Source organism: Mchenga conophoros, linkage group LG23, assembly GCF_057382185.1.
Source record: "Mchenga conophoros isolate Kocher_MC1m ecotype Shallow Benthic linkage group LG23, M_conophoros_male_GT1.1, whole genome shotgun sequence".
Classification (NCBI taxonomy): Eukaryota; Metazoa; Chordata; class Actinopteri; order Cichliformes; family Cichlidae; genus Mchenga; species Mchenga conophoros.
In genome coordinates, this window is record NC_140547.1 from 9,779,505 (window position 1) to 9,801,778 (window position 22,274).

A 22,274-nucleotide genomic window follows, 5' to 3' on the forward strand; every position below is an offset into this window, starting at 1 on the left:
TATTTAAGCCTTTGCTGTTCCCATAGCTCAACCCAAACCGAGCACCATCATCAAAACACCAAATGATGGAGGATCATTTAGAAGGACAACTCTATTTTTTTCCATTCTTGAACTCCAAAGTAGCTTCACCCGATTCAGATTTCAAAAATAAACCTTATGCATCTTAAATATTTTATCCCCAACCTGAAAAAACAGTTTTAGCTCACCACAGTATAAGCCAGCTTTCTTCTGATTGGCTGGCTCTCACAAGCAATTAGGTATATATACCGTTGCTATTACGTTAGATCTGTTATGCAGTTGGGAGCATGTCTAGAGGAGGCACAAATCCCTTTATGTTTGCATCAGGAAGGGCAAGCAGTGTGAAAAACCTGCAAAAGCAAACATGTGGAGTTGCCTGAGTTGGCTACTTCTTGTGAATAAGAGCAGCCAGATGTAGCTGGCTCTTTAATTGGTTAATATTATGCTATATTTCTGCCATTAATTCTCCTGTTCATCACTCTTATAATCAGCAACATTTCAACATTTCAGCAACTCTTAAGCTTCCCTCAGCTAGCCTGTTGGTTTCTTATTGAATGTCAACAATCTTTTGCCCCACCTGATGCAGCTGGTCAGCAGCGGCGGCAGCGACATCACCATCAGCTGGGTGGATTTGGGCTCAGAGCGGATTACTGGGGAGAGGGGTATTATTGTTTTTTTTCCTACTGGCACTGGGACTCTACTCTTTGTGCTTTCCTAATCAGACCTCAGTGGAGACTTTCTCCAGCAGCTGACTGGACACTCAGCAGGAGAGCAGCGTTGTTTTCTTTAATAATCGCAGATGTTACATTGGAGCATTTTCATTTTTGATTACAGAAAAAATATGAAAGGATAAGTCTCCCAGCAGTTTGGTCTGTTTACTTTTTCTTCAGGTGAGTGCCATGCATCTAGTTTTAGATGCTTTGCATTTGCTTTCACTAACAAATTTGATTAGAAAGTATTGTGCTTGAGTAGTTCAAAGCATCTAAACTATTTATTTAAAGAATGAACTGCAATATTTAACACAAAAGTTCAGGACATGCACTGTCCCGTGCATCCTTCGGCATTCCTCCGTACCCTCCGCGATCCTTCATTGTAGGTTAAGCGGTCAGTGTTGTTTCAGCGGTTTGGATTAACACTCCTCTCCTCCTATAGCACACCATAAACAGATTAGTGGTCTCCAAGTCAGGGCACGGCTGGGCCATCTGTACCCTGCACTGGGTGGGGATGGGGACATGGGGGTGGAGTGTGAGCAGATGTTCCAGAGGGGCTGTAGGTCAGTAGGGCCGAGGGACCATCAGTCACGAAGGACGCGGAGTTCCTGTTCAGGTGACGGATTTAAAGTGAGTTTAAACCACCGTGCATTGTCATGGCTCTGGGATGCTGCATCGCCCTCACACCCCAAGGTACTGTATAATTTACTGAGGCTTTAATTGAGCCGCATGCACCTCCCACTTCGCTCCTGCTCTGCATGTCAACCACAGCGGATTCACACTTTGTCACAAGATGTAAGACGCGATGATGAAGAGTTTGTTTTTCACGGTTAGTTTGAACCGTGTTAAAAACCCAAACGCTCCCCACACACTACACTTGTCCTGCAGCGTGAGTAACCCCAAAGAAAAAAAGGAATCAAAGATTCACTCGCGTAAATTACACACAGCTGAAACAGCAATGTGCAAGCTCATCTGTCTGCCTGTTGCATGTACAGAAGTTCAGATTTAGAGTTTTTCTAAAGTTCTACGTGTGACCTAATGGCTGACATCTGCGGCTCTGTCCTCCCAGGCCGCTGGCAAATTGTAGGTGTGTGAGCGTAGGTGTGAGGCTGTTTTGACTTGGCTCCTGTCTGAGCCAAAACCGAGAAAATTACAAGGCAGAGGCAGTCTGGGGATGCATGCAGGCTTTCATTGCCCCTCTTCTCCTGGCCTGCAGGGCTGAGTGCAGTGGGGGATGATCCTGCAGCAAATGAAGAGGTGGAGATGAGATTGATAGGCAGTGTCACAGTGCACATAATAGAGTGTGATTTCACCTCGCCAGGAAAGTTAACAGAAAGATGCCACAAGCAACGACGCAAATATACAGAAATGCTCCTCAAAAAAATTTTTTTCTCTTCTTCTTCTTCTCACCGGAGGCCATGTGGCTCATTTGGCTCAATATAGCCATGCTGCAAATCAATCAGCCCGATGTGAAACAAAGAGAAAGCTGCCAAGAGGTCAATGAGATGGCTGCAGCCTGATGTGTTTTCTTAGGCCTCACTGGGGGCAACAGCTGACCACTAAATTAGCACTAAAAGCTTTGCCCATATGGACTTCTGTGTCCATGAAAACCTCTCTTAAAGGCCTCTAATGAACTCGTGCTCTGGCGCACAAACACAGCCTCACTTAACCAAGATTTCAGCGAGCAAGGTCAAAGGAAGTACTGATGTGTTTTTTAGCTGGAGGACGATAAAAACGGGGAAGGTTGAATGGAGTCAGATGATGAGAGCACAGTGTTTGTCCTAGTTGTGGCTGCTATTGTTGTCAAATGGGTTTTTAGTGTGTTGTGAGACACTGAGGGTGTCACAGCAAGGCCAACAGTTCACAGCTCAGTGGGGAAGCACTGAGGGGAGAGGCTGACAAGCAGTGTCAGAGGGCTCCTCATTTCACCATAATTTACACGACAAACGTATCATCTGCTCCACGTCTGAAATATTGTGGGCGTTTGCTCGGTTATATATTACTGCACCGATATTAAATCTGTGGCAAGTCCAATAAATAAATATAATAAATGCAGATATATCCATCCAGGTCCTACAGGGGTTTTCCTGCATTTAAAAAAAATTGGCAGCTAACAAAGGTGACTGTTTCATGTTTTATATTTTAAACCTGGCTGTTTATTTACAACACGCATGCAAAGTCATATATGGCAGCAGGTCATCAATCTTTGCTGAGTTCACCTCCAGCTTCTCCAGCTGTGCAGGAGATGCAACACAGAGCGTGTTTTTAGTTCAGCGAGGTCACACAGCAGAGGGCTTTTAGATCACCCTGGAAAACGTCAGGTTGTGTCGGCGTAGCTGATAAACACGTCGCGTCTCCTGGGGATTTCGCAGTGTTTCTTAGAAAGGACCTGCCAGAGGATTCATAGCAGTGATAGTGATGTTAGAAAAGCACTTAGCATACGCAGCAGTTGGATACACAGGCTGAGGTTTAGTGTCGGGCTGCTACGCTGGGTCTTCCTGACCTTTAGTAGCTCCAGTCAGGAGTTGGACCGTGTCCTTTTCTGTGTGAACGAGGCTAAAGTTAACTTCTGGCTGCAACACAAAGCAAACTGCGAGCCAGAGCTGCCTCTCATCAGACACAGAGGTCAGATAGAGTGCGATTCGGCAAAGCTGCCCGGTCAAGGACAGGCCCAGAAATGTCAGGCAGGTAAGAGAAGACTGACAGATCTGTCTTTGTGTGCTATCAAAGCAAAAGCTCAGCAGTTAATCCTCAGGATTTTACTTGGATTTCGCTGCAGATGTCTGAGATACTATCTCACGCCAGTGCCTTCAATGAAGGAGTCTTATTTCATGCAACCAAACTATGCTGTTATTTTAATCTACTCATGCTGGTTTCTCTCTGACATCTTGTTCTTGTATGAATAACTCCTGTGCATACTTCAAGCAGTCAACATCCAAATAAGTCCCAGCACAAAGACCAGACTTCATCCTTTTGAACTCAAACTTTCCCCATTCATGCAGCCCCTCCATGCATTATGTGTAATTTGAAGCGGTGCAGTAACTCGAGGAGATGTAAGGGGGAGCAGTGGGGTTATTCCATGTATTGGTCAGTGTTTAGAGGATGAAAGTCACACTATCAGGTTGCATTAATACCTATTGTTTGGCTGCAGGTGATAGCATTGCATTAGTAAACAGGCTATTGTGCTGCTAACATTGGATGTGATTATCTGGATTTTTAGTCTCAGGCTTTAAGCTGACTCTGTTGTTCTCCCAACTAATAAAAAACCCTTCAGTGTTCATATGTAGAAGGAGATAACATTCAAAGCCACCACAAAGCAAAGCTCATCAGTTGCATTTGTTTCAGAAAATGTGGACGTCACACATTTTAACCACAAAAATGCCTGAATGAACGTCCAGTACAGTCGTGATGAAAGCTGCCTTTCCGTGATGCAGCCATCATGTCTCAATAAGGGTTACAAGAAGCATGACGAAATAATGGACTGATAGTAGCCATTGTCCTTTAAAGGAAATCCATGAACGATAAAAATCTGACTGTTAAAGTTATCAGATAACAGGTTGGATAAACTAGTGAAATATCAGCTAATTATGATGAAAAGCTGGTCTCTATAAAGTGACAGAATAAATTAACTAATTAATGACCCACCAGCCAATTCATTAGGTTTACCTGCTTGTTAATACAAGTATCTAATCATCCAATCACGTGGCACCAAATGAATGCATTCAGGCATGTAAACATTGTCAAGACAGCCTGCTGAAATTCAAACAGAGCATCAGAATGGGGAAGGACGGTGACTTTGTCTCTTAAATCCTCCGCAAACAATTTGGTTAGTTCTCTGGGTGACAGTGGCTTATTAATGGCCAGACTGCTTCAAGCTGAAGGCAATAGTAACTCAAATAACCAGTTGTTAAAAACAAGATATGCAGAAGAGCATCTCAAAGCTTGAAGGAGATGAGCTACAGCAGCAAAAGTTCACACCTGGTGCCTCTACAGTCAGTTAGGAACTTCAAGGTTCAAGGTTCTTTGTCACATGCATAGTTATACAAGTATAACACACAGTGAAATGTAGCCTGACACGCTCCTCGACATGTGCAAATATATATATATATATACATACACTGGGTGAATTTGCAGTAGTAGCAGCAAGCAGGTGAATTCTGTACATTAATATGAATAGACATCTGACTATCTGACAACTTGACAACTTGAAACTGATGCTAAGATTTAAAGTGGCTTTTTCCAGACGATTGGAAAAACGTTGCTTCCCACAGAATAGCAAAACCAAGTGATTACTCATAGAGGTTCGTCTGATTGTTGGAGCTTTCTCTATTAATGGAAGGCTCATTCAATTGAGATCTTTTTGTGACCATTTCTCCTCACTAAACTTCCAATGTAAAGCAACACGTTTCAAACTATTACCTAGTCACATGGGTGTGGCTTAATTTGTGCTTCAGTGAGATGTTTTAGGATCATATAGATGCCCTTGTGCCTTATAAATGATGACACTGGATTGTCTGTGACCACACTGTTGAATTTCACTAGAAAAGGTTTGTCATTTTTAGCTATCTCTCTCTCCCTGACAGCGGTATCTAACCTGGATGTGGAGAGTAAGCTGACAGCACACTACCAAGCTCCCTGGCATCAGCAGAGGAACGTTTTCCATCCCTCTACGCGGCCAGAATGTGTGGAAGAGCTCCACAGGCAAGCCAAAACCAGCCTGTGGGCCCTGCACCGAGGTGAGGCCCTCAGGAGCACTCAGCTCCTCAGATTGCAACACAGGAGGGAAAGCTGCTCTCTGTCATGCCTAGTTAATAAACTGTTCACTTTTCCCTTATGTGCCATTTAAAAACATTTCAGCTATAACATGCATCCTTCCAGGCAGGTCTGCAGCCTGTGTTTGGAGGCATCGTGCCCTCTAGTGGACATGTTGTGCAACTACAACGTAAATAACAAGCATGTTCAGAGGCCATTTTCACACAGACAGTCTATCTACAACTTAAAAAAACCATAAATAGTCAAGCATCAAAGAAGTGCACTTATGAATTCATCATAATCACTTTAGCCATGCACTCTTAAGCACAACACTACACAATAATTCCTGGGTAAATTCAATGCAGAAAAAATGGCTGACCAAGGACTCATATCTAACCAGATTAATCTGACCCCGCAGGTCGGTCTGCATGTGACACCTCTCGACACTTATATTTTATTATCTCAGTGAACAAATACAATTGATCTTCAGTGTTTTACATCTTTTTTGCTGCAGATCACCAGAGGAGACGATCGGGCAGCAGGGAGCGGAGAGTTACCATCGCAATCTCGCCGGTGCCCCCAATGCCGATGTGTCCCCCCCCTCAGAGGGGAACAAATTTAACAACGGTGAGACGATTGTCCTCGACTTTGATCCAAACTGCTTTAAAAGATCTTCTTGATTTCAGTATGAAAATCACCAAGTCCAGTGACACCATCACTATAATTCATATTGATAGACACAGATGTGAAAAATAATCATCTTTTGATATTCAAATGTTGCTTCTATTGCATTTTAAAGGGAACTTAATCTGCTTTTATTTATTTTCTTACATATACCACACCAGTGGTCAGTGCTTTTACTACCCATGGCCATAGTTTCCAATAAAGAAGTCAGTGCGTATACAAGTAATCCCTGTGAGCCAACAGCTCAGACAAACACTCAGTTTAAGACAGTTTTTTTTTTCCAATCTTGGCTCTTGCTGACATCAGTAAGAGCAGATATTCCTTATATGATCTCAGGTCAGTCTCCTCTCTTTCCCAGACTGTAAACTAATGAAATGTCACTAGTTTACACCCGGTTGTGTTTTAGTAATGACGCTGTTATTTATAATATTCTAATATGCATTTTTATATAAATATTGTAGTTTTATTTTTAAATGTCAAGGTTATCTTCAGTACCAGTATATTATGGTACAGCTAAATGCTATAATAGCCTGTCCCAGATCACAGAAAAGGATCAGATGGAAAATCCATTCTGGAAAAACTGTGAAACAAATCTGTCCGTACCAGCACTGATGCAGAGCTTTCTTTCTGAACTGAGACACGTCAAGCACCGATATGAATGGTTTGAGGGTTGCGATGACATTACAGCACACACTGTGCTGTGACCATAACTGAGGCTCTGCTTGTGTAGTTAGCCTCCAACTGCATTCCCAGTCATAAATCATTCAGATGTGCCTTATATTTTCTCCTACTGTATTTGTTTAACTGTCCACTTATTGTGCTACAAAACACTAAGTTTCACTTACATCAGGGATCTCGAACTCCAGGACTCGAGCGCCGGTGTCCTGCAGGTTTTAGATCTCATCCAGGATCAACACACCTGAATCAAATGTCATGTCACAAAGACATGTTGAGGAGGTCATTTAGCCATTTAAATCTGCTGTGTTGGATCAAGGACACATCTAAAACCTGCAGGATACCGTTGCCACCGCCATCACTGACACAGACTTTATGGCCTCTAAAACGGGACGGTTATCTCTCAATGCCTTGATTCTAAAAGACATCTTGTGCGCAATGAAGAGCAGCAAGCAGCATCTGAAAAAATGACCATTACACCTGTCCAAGCCTTCTGTCCGAGAAGGGGAGCCAATCAGAAGAAAGTTGGCTTGATGAAGGGAGGGAAAGGGAGTTAAAACAGTATAAGACAAATCAGAGTTTTCAAGAATCTTTTTAAAAATGTAGTTGGAAATGTGCATAATGATTTCCCTTTAAATAATATTTGTATGGTTTTTATTTCCTTTGATCAAAGGAGCCAGAGAGGCATTTTAGAGATGCAACGACACAGTTAGCACAGGTAAAGGGGACTGTGTTTGTCACGTGTGTGCTGCTTCATTCATGTTTTATTCATTTTTTCATCACCATAACTGGTTCAGCATCAGCTCACCAGCCTGCCTTGACCCAAATATTTCAGTGTTCATATTCCTCCCTAATGTTGTCTCTTATGTTTGTGTGTTGAAGATCTCCATGTTCATTCCTGCCATGTGCTTTTGTCCTTTTTTGTTTGTTTGTTTTTCACCCTGTAATTCAGTTCGAATCCACCAGCTCCTCCTCCCCTACCGAATGTTGCCACTTCTCTCCCTGGAGCAGAAAGGTATTGGTCCCTTCCCTCCCTCGCCGTCCTCCTATTCCTAACACCTTATTTCACATGTCCGCCCCGACTGACCTCTACTTATCTCTTTTTAAATGCATGCCCTCTCTCTTACTGGCAGTAGTAGCCATCCTGCTCCACCCGGTTGAGAGGGTGGGGTGATACTGAAGGGGAGCACCTCTTTAAAGTTTCACCCACACATCACATGTTTACATACTGTTGTTGTTGTTGTTTGAGTTCATATGAAGGGCTTGGAGTATGTGAGGAATGTGTATGTGGGCCACAATCACAGCCGCCTGGGTTTCTCTAATGATAGGGTCGGCTTCTCGAAACTTGCGCCTGTGATTACCCATGATCCCTCTGTGCTGTGGTTTCCCCACTGTACAGCTGACAGCCTCGTGTTTCTCTCTTGATTCTCTTTTCTTTTTTTAAACAAGTATCGTGCTTGATGCCCGTCGTGAGACAGGAATGAGCTTCAAACTCTGCCGCTCCTTTTTTATTTCCCCTCATCCCGTACGTGCCCACTCTTCCTCCTTTTTCTCAAATCCCTCGTCTCTTTCTCTCAGCCCGCTCATCCCTCCTCTCAGGCACTCCTGAAACCGTTCTCAAAACAAATCAGCTGTAAATGGTCTTCCTTTGATTTTTTTTCCCTCCTAGTTGCGAGAAGTTTCCAAGGAAACCAGTTTCTTTTGTGGTCGGGGTTTTGTCAGGGTCTCATTGGTCTGCTGGGAACAGGGAGCACAAAGGCTCGAGGGTTGCCTTTAAATGGGGGTGGGAGGTTGTCGGGTTGTGGAGGTCGGAACCAGTTGAAACTGAGAATCACTCCCAGTTTCACATGTGTCTCTGTGTTGGAATCTCAAGGTAAGAAATTCATTTAGCATGCAGATATAAAGACAAGTGGCTCTGCAGAGTCTGAGGAGGCCCATGGTTGAGGAACGCTGCTGTGAAGTATTTCCTCTCAGAGATTTCTGGACACTTGTTATGATGCAGGAGACCCTCGGAAAAATTTTGGAATGTTGGAGCATGAGCTAAGAATTGAAGTTATAGTTTGTCATATCCTGTGAGTGAAGGAGGCATCATTTTATTTATTTGTAAAGTATCTGTCAAGACGTGTTCTGTAGTGTGTGTGTGTGTCAAACTTTTTATTAGCCTGAGGCTCGGACACAGTCGGGTTTCTGAACCTTAATTTTTGCATGACGTAGAGATTCTTTGAATGCTTCTTGTGCTTTCCATTCTCCCTTTTTTCCGAAGCATGCTGTTCATTTCCATGACTTAATGGTTTCTTTGCACTCCAACATTAAACTCAGCAGCTGGAAGGGCATGTGTATTGATTTACCTCTGTTCTGCCTGCAAAGAAGGGAGCACTGACTGCTGCAGATTATTAATAAGACACTAATCTCTTCATCTACTCTTCAGTTCTTTCCCAAATAAACACTTGGACAATACCAGTCTAATCCCTTACTTTAATCAGCACATTCCCCTTCCTGAAGCTGAGTTTGGTCACTTTCTAACTCCGCCAAACCATATTTCATGTAATGCTGGCCTAACCTTAACAATCTAACCATGCAAATATCCATCTGTTGCAGGCTGCGCCCTCTGACCCCGACTCTGACGGGGTGGCTCTAGGTCACCGGTCTAAGTTTCCCATCCCTAACATCCCCTCCACCCTGGACAAGCAGACTAACTGGTCTAAAGCTCTGCCGCTGCCCACTCCAGAAGAGAGAATGAAAAGCAATTCCCAAGTCATCACCTCATGTGTCATCCCCATTAATGTGACCGGTAAATTGAAATCACTGAATCTGATTGTTGTGACTGAACTAAGGTGTGGTGTGCAGTTGTCAGCAGTTGCAGCCACCTTTCTGGGTTTTTTTTTTTCCTGCATATAAACTTTTTTTCCTTTAGTGTTAAATAGGAATATTGATACCACTCAGACAACAAAGCAACAACCAGCTTATATTAAGTTTAGAATAAAGACTGGAAACAAGGAGCCAGCTTGCTTGACTTTGGAAGGTGAAAAAGCAAAGACGCACAGCGTAGAGGCAGCTCTGAAACATTGTAATTACAGCTCATATAATGTATTTTCAAATCTTTACAAAACCAGAAGTGTTTAAAAATAATTTTGTGATTTTTGGCAAAATGAAATTTAAGGCACCAGTCTTGCCATAAAAGTGTAAATTTACATTTTTCCTTTGCTCAAAAAAGAAAAAGGGATATAAAGATTAGTTGGATTTATATACATTTTAGCAAAGCCAAGCTTATTGTTTAACCTTTGTTTTCAGTCATGCTAAAATAAACAAATCATCCCCTTTTTCAGGCTAATTAGCCATTATAGCAGTAGTTCTACATGCTGACCTTCCTATGTACCCATATTCGTTATAGGTCATGGGGGTGGTTGATTTGTACATAGTGCTAAGCTAGCTCTTTCCCTCTGTTTCTTCTGATTGCTAGAGCTGGCAAGCTAAGCTATCACTTTCCCATAGCTATATTTTTAGAGTAGCGACACAACTTGCTAACACTCAGTAAAAAAAAAAAAAAAAAAAGGAAAAAAAAAAAAAAAGGTATTTTAATATTTTTTACTTCTACCATAAGTTAGGGATTTACTAATTACTAATTAGCTAATCTAGTTAAAAGTTAGCAAAACTATTAACCTGACTGAAAGTAATGGAGCTGAAAAGCAGTAGTAAATAATGTAAACAGCTGTTATATTTTTTAGATAACACTGTTATAAATTAGCAACAAAAAAATGATTAATTGTTCAGCATAATTTATAAAAATTGGTAAATTCTAGTAAATTACAAGTAGTAAGTCCTAACAGTCAATCTGTTAGCAAATAGCTATAATCATTTTTAGCTAAATGGATTAACAGCTGAAAATATTAGATAATGCTATCCAAAAAAAGAAGAAGAAGAAATATTAGTTTAATATGTTGGCCATTTTTTTTAAGTTGGTGAGCAGTTAAACCTAAAGTTTTTATTTAAAAGGTGTTATCTACATAAGCTAAATTTATGGATTAACAGTTAAAACTGTTAACTAATGCTACTAACAACATTGTAAGCTAGGTTAATGGATAAACAGGACAGTATTTTGCTAAAAACTGTGATTAAACATTTGAAAATTATTTACTAAAAGTATATTAAACTGTTAAAAAAAACGAAAAACATAAATTGAAAACTAAAAGGGAGATGAAGTTAACTATATGTGCTCAAATGAACAATGTTTGGTTTTGGCTCTTCCTCATGATACTAAAATTTTTTTCACTGTCTAATTTTCTTGAAACAATGAAGTACCTGGAAGATATAAGGAAGTGTTGCAGTTCAATCACTACTAAACAAGCCACAATTAATGTTGCTCCAGTCACTCTCAATGTGCAAGTCATGCTTTGTGCCCAGTTAACTTTGTTTCTCATCCTTTGACGCTTTGTGCCTGCTGTTGCAAAGAGGCGAGATGCAATGACATGAATGCTGATTAGTTCTGTCCAGATTGTTGAAAAGGGCAGCCTGACGTTATTTACTCTCGCTCATTCTCACTCAAAAGGAGAGCTGTACAACAACACCGGCCGAGTCAGAGACAGTGGAGGGTAAAAAATGCACATTGTAAGCAAAGCACAGCAATCGCTATGGAGCTGAAAGCTCTGACCTGCAATCACATGGCAGTAAATCATATAGAGAGGGAAAGCAGAACCCTGCACATCAGGAGTTCTCTTATGTGTACAAAACCCATCATCAGTACCATTTGTTTTCTGTCCTTTTCCAAAGTTTCTTACAATTACTGCTTTGTCATTACGTTAAGCAGTAAATAACTTACTACTTTGAGTTCTGTCAGATCTCTTTGCTCCACTCCTCACTGCTATTTTTGTGCAACACCTAAATTTGGTACGGCCGAGCGTCACCTTAAATGTTTCTTTATGTGACAGCGTGAGAGTTAAAGAAGGAATCTCTGCAGTCGCCACCAAACAAAGATTCCTCAGATGTGCTGTCTCCATTGCAGGGGTTGGCTTTGACAGAGATGCTAGTGTGCGTTGCTCGCTCGTTCACTCGCAGTCTTTGCTTCAGAGGAGACGGAAGCTGAGGAGACGGAGGACTGTTGCCGGCGTTCCGAGACAGGTGCAGCGAGACTTAGGTATGTTCCTTAAACTGACACATGCGAACACAAACTTGATTCAGTTTCGTTTTTCCTCTATTGTTTTATGTAGTTACTAGAACTAATAGTGAGTGTAGTGCACAAGCGCATATGTTACAATTATAAGGTATTTTTGAATACCAAATTCACATTGGCCAGTACTGCTTTCTGAACTAAATGCATAGTTAAATAGTATTTTTTTTTTTAACTCAGATAATTACTAAAATACTATCTGGACTACTTTGACTATTGTTTGAATTATCCTGAAACAAATCCAAACTGCTCCTCAATTACTGTGCATAGTTGTGGTAATCTTGTCACATGCTTGCTTTGCTTGATTTTACCTAGTGGACCTTGTTAGCATTTATTTTTCACAACCTTTTCATAGTTGTGGGGTTTAAATGTTTCTCATGTTTGCTGAATGCCGTTTAATTCCACCACACAATTGGCCTAGTATCTGGTATTAAGTAGGATGTTTGTTTTTTTTTGCATTTTTGCATTTACTTGTGGCTGGCAAACAGCTTCCCCTGACTTAAAAAATACCAGAAGCTTATAATAAGAGGGAAAATGTTTATTTTAAGATTTTTTTAGACAGCACGATACCTACCTACTACACATTTATTCATCACTGTTGTTTTGGACTGAGTTAGTACCCAATTCAGACTTGTAGATGTATGTATTCTATTGAATACAGTGGTTCTCCAAAAAATACATTTAAAGAACTTCATATGGGTACTGTTTTCTTTCTACCAAACTACAGCTACCAAATTTAACTGTGTATTAAGAAGTGTGCATCTATCAGTGTTGCAAACTGTATTTAGTGGTTAACTATCCCTATAATATTTTCATTGGACCATCAACAGCAGAGTTGATGGAAAATAAGATGGGAAGATGCAAAGTGCCGGTTGGAACTCCCCCACCCCACTCATACTGCTCATTTCCAGCTCCATATTAGTTTTCTTGGACCATGCTTAGAGTAGCTTTGCGTGATTCACAGTTCAAAATAATGCTTGTTTATGTTTTTCTGGGCCTTAATGCAGGCCGTCCTGTCCAAAACAAGCTGTACAGGTCCTTCCACTGTATGGCTGAAATTATCATATTTGGCATATCCCTCTCAGTGATATCGTCACAAACCAAGAATAGAAAAACTGCCTGAAAGAGTATTTCAAGCATGTTTGACTCACAAGGATTACTTCTACATATATACTTGATTTTCTTATTTGAAACTTTGGCCATGTTTGATTTGAGCATCCACAATTGTAGCAGTTTATATATGACAGAACATAAAGACAAGCATTACAACAGACAAATCCCTTGCAGTTTCTCTCAGGAAGGGCAAAAGTGTAAAGATCTGCCAAATCAAACGTGCAACCACCTCCTGTGGTGACACTTTGTGACAAGTGGAGCACCTGAAAGTATTTTTTTTATAACAGGTTACCTTTAAATACATGAAGAAAGACATTTGAATTTCTTATTCTTGTATTTTGTGTGCGTCTTGCTTCTCACAGATTCTGATGACTCTCCTGGCTCCAGAGAGCGGACAGTGATAGTTCACGCCAGTGCAGATATCACCCCTTCCATGCAAGAGTTTGCCAGCCATCTCAACACCAGAGACTCGGGTTGTCAGACAGAAGACTTTTTGATCTCAGGAGCACCATCTCGAAGGAGGATCAGGCTCCAGAGAGGCCAGGGAGTCTCCCTCTCCCTCTCACATTCTGCAGGAAACATCTCCTCCCTCCCTGAGACCTCGGACGCCATGTTCAGTGCCTCCGTTGGAGCACACCTGCGTTCTCGGAGTCTGCCCCGAGACACCAGCCGAATGTTGGACAACGGACATAACGACAGCGACGATGAGGAGGACCTTTCCCCCTTCGACACTGAGGGGTTTCTGACTGGCTCTAGGAAGTTGACTCTGAAGGATGAAGAGGAGAGTACTGATGACCAGGCCATGTCTGAACACCAGCTAGGAAGCCTTAAGTACAAGCAGCTGTCACAGAGTCCGGAGCGCAGCTGGATGGAACGGACCAGATCTCACCTGCCTAGAAAAGCTGACATGGGCAGCTGTGAGATCTCATCTAGCTCGGACACCTTCAGCAGCCCTATGCACTCCATCTCTGCTGCAGCAGTGCTGGGAGGCCAGATAGACCATAAGGAGGACCACCAGTCCTCCAGCGGGAACTGGAGCGGGAGCAGTTCCACATGCCCCTCCCAGACATCAGAAACAATCCCTCCTGCCGCATCTCCACCTCTGACCGGCTCCTCCCACTGTGACTCTGAGCTCTCTTTAAACGCTGCCACTCATACTAACGATGACCAGACAGGCTTCTTGCTGGACCACTATCAGGGCCTCAGGACCCAAAGAGCAGGCTCCTTCTCCTCCACAGCTATGGACATATTAGAAGAAGTTGGTGTCAGCAATCCCATCGAGGGGGAGTGGAGTTACCCCAATCCAGAGCCTCCGGGGTCACAGGGCTTCAGCCCCGAGCCAAGCAGAGAGGCTGAGAGCAGTCTGGGCTGCCCCAGTTTCACCAGTATGGCTACCTGTGAGAGCAGCTTCTCCGACAAACCACCGTCAGAGAAAGCAGACACCGTCTCGCACTACTCTGTGGACAACGAAGGTTACTACACCTCCATGCACTTTGACTGCGGCTTGAAAGGTAGCCAAAGCTTCACTTATAATAACTATGCACCCTCAGGCACTGACTGTGGCCTGTCAGACTCAAGTGGTCACATGACACTGGGAAGACGCTGCCTCTCCTTAAAAAAACCAAAGGTGAAGCCATCGCCACCTAAGAGGAGCTCCTCCTTAAGGAAAATATGCAGTGAGGGAAACATCCCTATTAAGAAAGAACCAAAGATTACATGTGGGCAGCAACTTCATCTGTCTGCAAAGGAGAGGAAACTGCAGCTGGCTTTGTCTGGCTCTCTGGCTCACACTGAAAACTCCTCACTGGTCAGAGAAACCCGGGTAGGCTGGGGGGTTGAGGGCTCAGCTGATCTACCCGACTTAGTCTCCACAGATACACATTCATTTAAGGATGAGGGGGTTTTGCAGTCAGACTATGCAGATCTGTGGCTCCTGAATGATTTGAAATCCACAGATCCTTACCGATCGTTGTCAAACTCCAGCACAGCTACAGGTACGACGGTTATTGAATGCATCAAGTCACAGGATAGCTCTGAGTCGCAGACGTCCCAGTCTGGCTCCAGAGCTACCACCCCTTCACTTCCATCAGTCGAGGAAGATTTCAAGCTCATATCCCCAGAGAAGTTGGCAGGCCTGGCAAGCCCATCCAGTGGCTACTCCAGTCAATCAGAAACACCCACCTCCTCATTTCCCTCTACCTTTTTCCCTGGGCCACTGTCTCCATCAAGTGGTAAAAGGAAGCCCAAAGTCCCAGAGAGGAAGTCCTCTCTCTCATCACTTTCACTTCAGTCACTGTCCTCTAGGGATGGTGCAACCTCAAAGAGAGATCTGGAGCTGCCAATTATCCCTCCCTCTCATCTCGACTTAAGTGCCCTTCATAGCGTCAACAACAAGGCGACAGCTTACAAGACCCAGATGCAAATCCTTCACCAAAACAAACAAAAAGCAGCAGTGTCAGCCAAGCCTATAGTACCTCACAACCCAGAGGTATTCAACGCCTATTGCCTGTCCATTACGCCCACGGTGCTGAACTCAGTACACCTCCGATCGATCAGTAAGGAGCAGCATGAAAATCACACCACTCCCAAATTCCAATATCCCACTGTGAACTCACCTAGCAAACTTTCCACTAGTAAATCTTTAGAGCTTAAGAGTCCCGCACTGTACAACTCACACCACCATCATCTTCACCTATCCTCAAAGGAGTCAGGTGTGTTTACCTCAAATGAAGAGCTTACAAGTGGAAGGTCAGCATGTGAGACTGAGACAAGGAACGAGCCGGAGCAAGAGGCTCCTGCAAAGTGTGTGACAACAGTCAGGCTCCAGTCAGACTCATGTTTGAACCAGAAAGGTCCAGAAGTCCCCGAACAAACCAGAAGTCAAGAAAGAGAGACCTGTAGAGAGCTGCCAGAAACACCTGCCTGCCTCGGAGACTCACAGTCTGAGACTTTACAGCAACAGCACTCTGAAGAAGAAGAAGAGGCGTATCCTCCTCCTCCTCCTCCTGTCCTACACAGTTCCCCCAATAGACCCAGCAGTCAGGATAAAGTGCCTGCTACTGACAGTCAGTTGGAGACGCTGCAAAGCAGTCCAATCAGCAATGAAGACAGCAAAGAAATGGATTCATTGGGCGAGTCATCCGAATGTATCTCACAGGAAAGCAAGGAGTCCATGCCAGACATGGAGGACTATTTTAGTAAAGGTAATGACTTAATGTCCTTGTGATCCCCTCCTCAACCCCAGTTTGTACTCAATGCAACTCTCTGCTCTGCACCTTTTTCTCCTGCTTTTTGCCTCTGTACTGTCTGTTGCAGTCATTAGCGCTGCCACAGCAATAAGGTCTGTCATCTCTGTGTGGAGTTTGCATGTTTTCTGTGTGCCTGTCTGGACTTCCTCCTGTGACACAAAGCTGTGTGTGTGTTTGGGTAACTGGTGATTCTGAATTACCTGTAGGTTTGGATGTGAGACTGTGTGGTTATCTGCCTCTCTCTGCTCCTGTGAGGGACTGGCAACCTGCTCAGGCTGATATGATGTACCCTTCATTTTGCTCTGTGACTGCTGGGGTAGACTGCAGCCCCTCTGAGACTGTAAGCTGGATAAACATTTAATAAAATGGGTGGATGGAGGTCAATTCTGCCTGTTTTTGTCCCTAAGTTCTTCCAATTGTGGGAATATTCTCTGAAATAGGATTTATGGCTCAAAAAATTGCTGACCCCTGTAAAGGATCATAGAGCTTGTTAATTGTGAATAAAAGTTCTAGGATGGAGGTGCAAGATAAATTTTAAGGGTGCGGAAACGATCTTTTTTATGTATGTAAACTGAATCTCTTCTGTAATTTTACTTATACAAAAGCTGCTGAAACTTGATATATCTAATAATTGAATGAGCTTTTTGAACAAAACAAATTATGAAAAATTGCTAAATGGTTGGTTAGTGTGGAATATACAGGATGCAGTATATTCATATGTGTGAAATGTTCCTGTTAACAGACTCCACTCTCAGTGACAGCACTCTGTCCTCAGTGCATGATGAGTCAAGGCCAGAGGATGACACCGTGTTTCTGTCCCCCACTAAGTCTCGCACCACTGAGGATTTATTCGCTATGATACACAGGTTAGTATCTTAGATAAATAGGATTTTGTTTGTGTATACTCAAAATGTACAGAAATTCTTTAATCAATGTGGTCTTCTTCAGGTCTAAAAGGAAAGTGTTGGGGAGAAAAGACTCTGCCGAGTTGGGTGTGAGGAATCGCCTCGGTGGCGCTTCGGGGAACACGCCACCTAACAGCACTGCAAGCTCCCCTATCTCTGTGGCATCACCTTCCTCCGCTGTGACCCCACCTGGCCTGCACAGAGTCCCCGGTCCCATTTACAGGAATGCAAAAAAGTCCAGCACCTCCAACGAGGAGTTCAAACTACTGCTGCTTAAGAAAGGAAGCCGCTCCGACACTAGTTACCGCATGTCAGCTACAGAGATCCTCAAGAGTCCCATCACCCCTAAATCACTTGGAGACACTCTAATGGAGTCACCCATACACCCCGACGACAACACCTTCCCTCAGCAGCAGCCCCAATCAGGACAAGACCACCTTTCCAGCCCCTACTTGAAAACCAACGCAGAGGGCTTTTCACCGAAATCCTTCCATACATCTGCGGCCTCAAGGCAGGGACGCTCCAGGATCCCACCACCTGCCAACAGCAGCCGCTACAGCATGCGCAGCAGGCTGTACTCAACGCCCATGCAGGCCATCTCTGAGGGTGAGACAGAGAACTCGGATGGGAGCCCTCATGACGACCACTCATCGCAGGGCTCCACATAAAAAAAAAGCAATAATTAAGTAATTTTATTAGTTTACAGCAAACAGACAAACAAAAAAAGATGGACCAGAATGAGGAGAGAAGGAGAGAAAATTAGACGAACGTGAACATTTTTTAAAGAAAATCATAAATTTAGTAATTGATGGTGTTTTATACAGACTGCATTTCTAAGAAAACATCTTTATGAAATGAACAGTTGGCTCTTGTTTTGCGTCTGCATTATATGGAAAAATATGATTTACAAACCGGAAAATCTTCTCAGTTCTAAATTTAAACGGGGACCTATTTTTCTTTTCTTTATTTTCTATCGTATATGTATGGAATTTTGACTTATTAACTCAAAATTTTAAGAAAAGTAACTCCAAATTTAGAGTTAGCTTTGCCAATCAGTAATCTACGTGAATGACGTCATTTTCTTGTTAACCAGAAGGATATGGCGAGTTACTAACTCAAAATTTTGAAGAAAAGTAAGTCAAAATGTTAAGTTACTTTTTGAGAAAGATAACTCGAAATTTGGAGTTATGAATACTTTTTTTTTTTTGTGGCGGAAACAGGCTTCCATATATATGTGATGCTCATAGCAACACATGGCCAGAGTTCAAGGTATAATAATGAGGTCAGTGCACCTAAAAGTAATCTTTTTTGACCTAAAACTCTGTCAGAATTAATGGAGATCCCCAGTATGGTCAGAGGCGGTACCATCCCATATAAAATAAATAAGCATTATTATGAACTGTGAATCACTCTAAGCTACTCTAGAGTCTGCAAATAAAAGTATGGAGCTGGAAATGAGTTTAATAGCTGTTCTGTTAGTTTAAGGCACATTTCCCAAAGTCTTGTAGACCCAACCCAACAACGTAACGTTTTTAGAAATAAGCAAGAGAAGTTGATCTGTTATAATTAACCGTATGTATTCTGTGAATACAATTAGACGGACATTTCCTCTAACCAGTTACATCGAATGATTTTAATACCCTCAAAATGAACATCAGAATTGACAAATGTCAACATTCAGTCCCTATTCATATTTCCTGTAAACAGAATTGATACTATGTATATTTTACTCAGTTTGTCATATACTAAATTATATCAAAGCTTATTATTAGAATATTTTAACATACTGTACATATAGCAAGAAATGGTAGACGTAATTATTGGTGAGACAGGAAGTGTCAAAGCCGAGCACTAACTTGACAATCTCGTGAGACAAGAAAGGAGCAGGTGTTAACATGGGACATGAAAAAGTGATCAAAAAGTTCGAGGCAGGGAACTCGGAGAGCTGGAAAAGAATGCTGAAGTCATAAAGAAAAACTTACCAATGGTCATTTCTGGTTTGCTGACATGATGTGTTTATGCATTGTCGAAAGAGGCAAGTGGAAAGTACTCAGAGGATCAAATATGCCTTATTTTATCCAACAGGAGAAAATATGTGATGAAGCAGCTGAGGTCACAGCAAGTTGAGTGTTTTTGTGAGATTTTTGATTGTATGGTTAAATATGGAGCCGGGTTATTAAGTCTCTTGAAAAGAGAAATGTCTGGATTTGGCATTTTCTGCCCCTCAATATTCAAAAAAATATAACTTCTATATTTTCTGTCTCAAACCAATCTAAATATATTTATTTTTATAACATACACAAAAAACCTTTGATCAAAAATATGCAATGAAGTGCTGGAATTTTTATTTTTTATTCACATACTTATTTTGTCCATAAGAGATGTGTTTTAGATCTTATACGAGACACTGGTTACAGAGACAAATTGGAAACTTAATTATAAAATTTCATTAAAAATGTAATTAAATGCCAAAAATATAAATGTAAGGTTTTGGTTGTAACCCTGGTATATTTTAGTCCCATGTATTCACCATAATTTTATAAGTACATGGAGCTTATTGGAGTGATGGTACTCAAACATTATGCAAAACTGGCAGAAGCCTTGTTCTTCCCTGTAGGTATGCTGTCAATACCCTTTTAATTTTCATATTAATAACACTATATAACAGGGTACACAATGAGTTAAGTCTGTGAACCTTCATTCCAACTTTTTTGTTTTTTTCCTGCACTGACAAAATGATGTTTGTGAAGTTTTTTTGTCTCTTGCTGTACCTGGAGATATTTATAGATGTGTACATGCAGCTGTTTCCCTTAATAATATTCACACCCCGAGGATGCTTTAGGAGTGAAGTACAGGAATGCTTCTACCAAAGGCTAAAAACACGTGGTGGCATTGAACTGTTGTCGTTTACTTGACTGAAATGTTCTTGAAAACAAACCAATAATAAAGAACTAAACTTACGGTACTAGATGCATTTCATCTAGATACAGACCAACCTCTGTATACAGTACTTGTAGGTTTTAGTGGGGGTTTTTGTACAAACTTGTAAATTAAATAACGTTTTAGAATTGTTACAAAGGTTGTTGAATTGCTTCTTATGTAAAATAAAAAAAACATGTTTTTAAAGTTTACATTAATTTCAGACCTTTGTATATTTTTGAGCTGTGGAACACGTTGTCTTGTATTTATTTTTTAGTAAGCATTCTTGAAATCCCATAGTAAATCCTATCAAAGCCAACTGCTAGCACAACAGGCTGCTTAGCAAATGTGTATAAAAAGATGAATAAATGTGACTGCTTTGAAAATGTCTCATGTATCTTTAATTTCTGGCTACTTCAGATCAAAATACCAACCTTTCTTCACGTGTTGCACTCTTACAACACAGCCTGTCTGATAGACTCACGAGCCCCTTCGTCATTAATACATCATGTTGAGATATTTTTATAACACATTTCTATTCGACTTTGCATTAGGGTTAGGGTTAGATATAGTTACCTACTCTTTGGATGTTTAATGCCCGTTTATCCATACCATTAGTTATTTACAGTATTTCATAAAAGTGAGTACACCAGTCCGTGAGTCGTTTGGTACCGGGCCGCAAGAGTTGAGGCTCAGGTGTGAAATTTATGTTTTTCAGGGTTTTTATTGTTATTTTTTATAGTTTTTATCGTTAACTCGGTTTCCCTGGGTCTTTTCCCGTGTGTTATGAATAAATTTTCTTTTTTTTTTTGTACCAGTACTGGTTTTATTTTGTTCTATTTATCCATGACACTGTAAAGGTCTGCCCGTGAAAATATTGTCGGACATAAACCGGTCCGTGACGCACAAAAGGTTTGCTGGTATTTTTGAAATCTTTTATTTTTAATCAAATGTTTATCTTGCTATTTATGTCAAACATTAATCTATACTGTCAGCAATTTCTGCCATACACACCTATAGAAGTCACACATACACCTAAAATATATATATTTTTATTTATAATATAGGTATATATTTTAGCTGTTTGTCCCTTGTGTTTAGCTAAATACTTAATTAGCTTCTCTTCACTGTTAGCCAAAAATATCAGCTGCTAGCCATTTAAACCTAATACATTTTAATATTTTATCACTATTTATAGCTAAATAGTTCAACTTTTTATCCATTAAGCCAAGCTAGCATTTTTAAAAATTATTTTTGTCTAGTTTATTCACAGTTTTAGCTTGTTTTTAGGGAACTGTTAGCTTTCAACTGCTAGTCATACTTTCTGTCAGGGCAAGCAAGGCATCTATTTCTATATTATCAGTATTATCTAAATGTAATGTAAAAACCTCCCAAAGTGAAAGCCTCTTCTTGCATTTCAAACACTTTTGACATAAAGCAGTTCCCCTGCTTACATCCGTCTTTTAAATTACTGCCATCTGTGGCCCCAAGCTTGCTTCTGATTCTACTGGAACCACCAGTCTATGATGGTTATGCCCATGTACCATCAGTAAAGCCTTAAGGTGGGTGAGCTATGAGACCTGCAGCTGGTTGTTTATGTAAATCTACGTGGTGCCTGACAATGAAAGGTAAAAAGAAAGACCTCCTAGTAAATAACTTGTGTGCTTCTATAGCCAAATATAAACAGTTGGGATGAAAGTTAGCTCAAGCCACAACTTCCAAGCTAGCAAGACGTATCTGTTCATGCTAGCATTAACAGTGCCTATACACATACCGCATATTCACAGCATGCAGTAAAGACAGGCATAATTATGACAAAAATGAACTTAAAACACACTCAGAAACATCAGGGTAGATAAGGTATAATTAATGTTGGAAAAACATTATGCCTACCTCTTTCACAGGGGAATTGTAGAAAAAAGGAGAGGCCAAACAGGTACCCCAAATTTATAGGGTTGCACCATAGAAGAAGAACAGGATGGGGAGGGGTTCTAACTGATAATGAAGATAACTACAGGCTTGGAGGTCCTAAAAGTCAGTTATACCAGGAACAGTGTAGGGTTTAGAACACATTTTGTGTAATTAT

At 41.5% G+C, this 22,274-nt stretch overlaps 1 protein-coding gene across 6 annotated transcripts in view; it reads left to right on the forward strand.

Annotated features, from left to right (window-relative positions):
• The window catches only part of nhsa (Nance-Horan syndrome a (congenital cataracts and dental anomalies)), a 66,986-nt gene extending 46,412 nt beyond the window's left edge, over window positions 1-20,574 (forward strand). Inside the window, exons 2-10 of one of the 6 annotated variants that reach the window (XM_085264235.1) lie at window positions 5,312-5,464; window positions 5,995-6,107; window positions 7,513-7,557; window positions 7,792-7,854; window positions 9,438-9,630; window positions 11,839-11,970; window positions 13,479-16,319; window positions 17,107-17,230; window positions 17,313-20,574. In XM_085264235.1, the coding sequence (XP_085120361.1) occupies window positions 5,312-5,464; window positions 5,995-6,107; window positions 7,513-7,557; window positions 7,792-7,854; window positions 9,438-9,630; window positions 11,839-11,970; window positions 13,479-16,319; window positions 17,107-17,230; window positions 17,313-17,937 (4,289 nt within the window). In that variant the 3' untranslated portion in view covers window positions 17,938-20,574. Of the gene's footprint in view, window positions 1-5,311; window positions 5,465-5,994; window positions 6,108-7,512; window positions 7,558-7,588; window positions 7,855-9,437; window positions 9,631-11,838; window positions 11,971-13,478; window positions 16,320-17,106; window positions 17,231-17,312 lie in introns of those variants that run through there. The other 5 variants (XM_085264238.1, XM_085264236.1, XM_085264240.1 and 2 more) reach the window with 5 other exon arrangements.
• The last annotated feature ends 1,700 nt before the right edge of the window (window positions 20,575-22,274 follow it).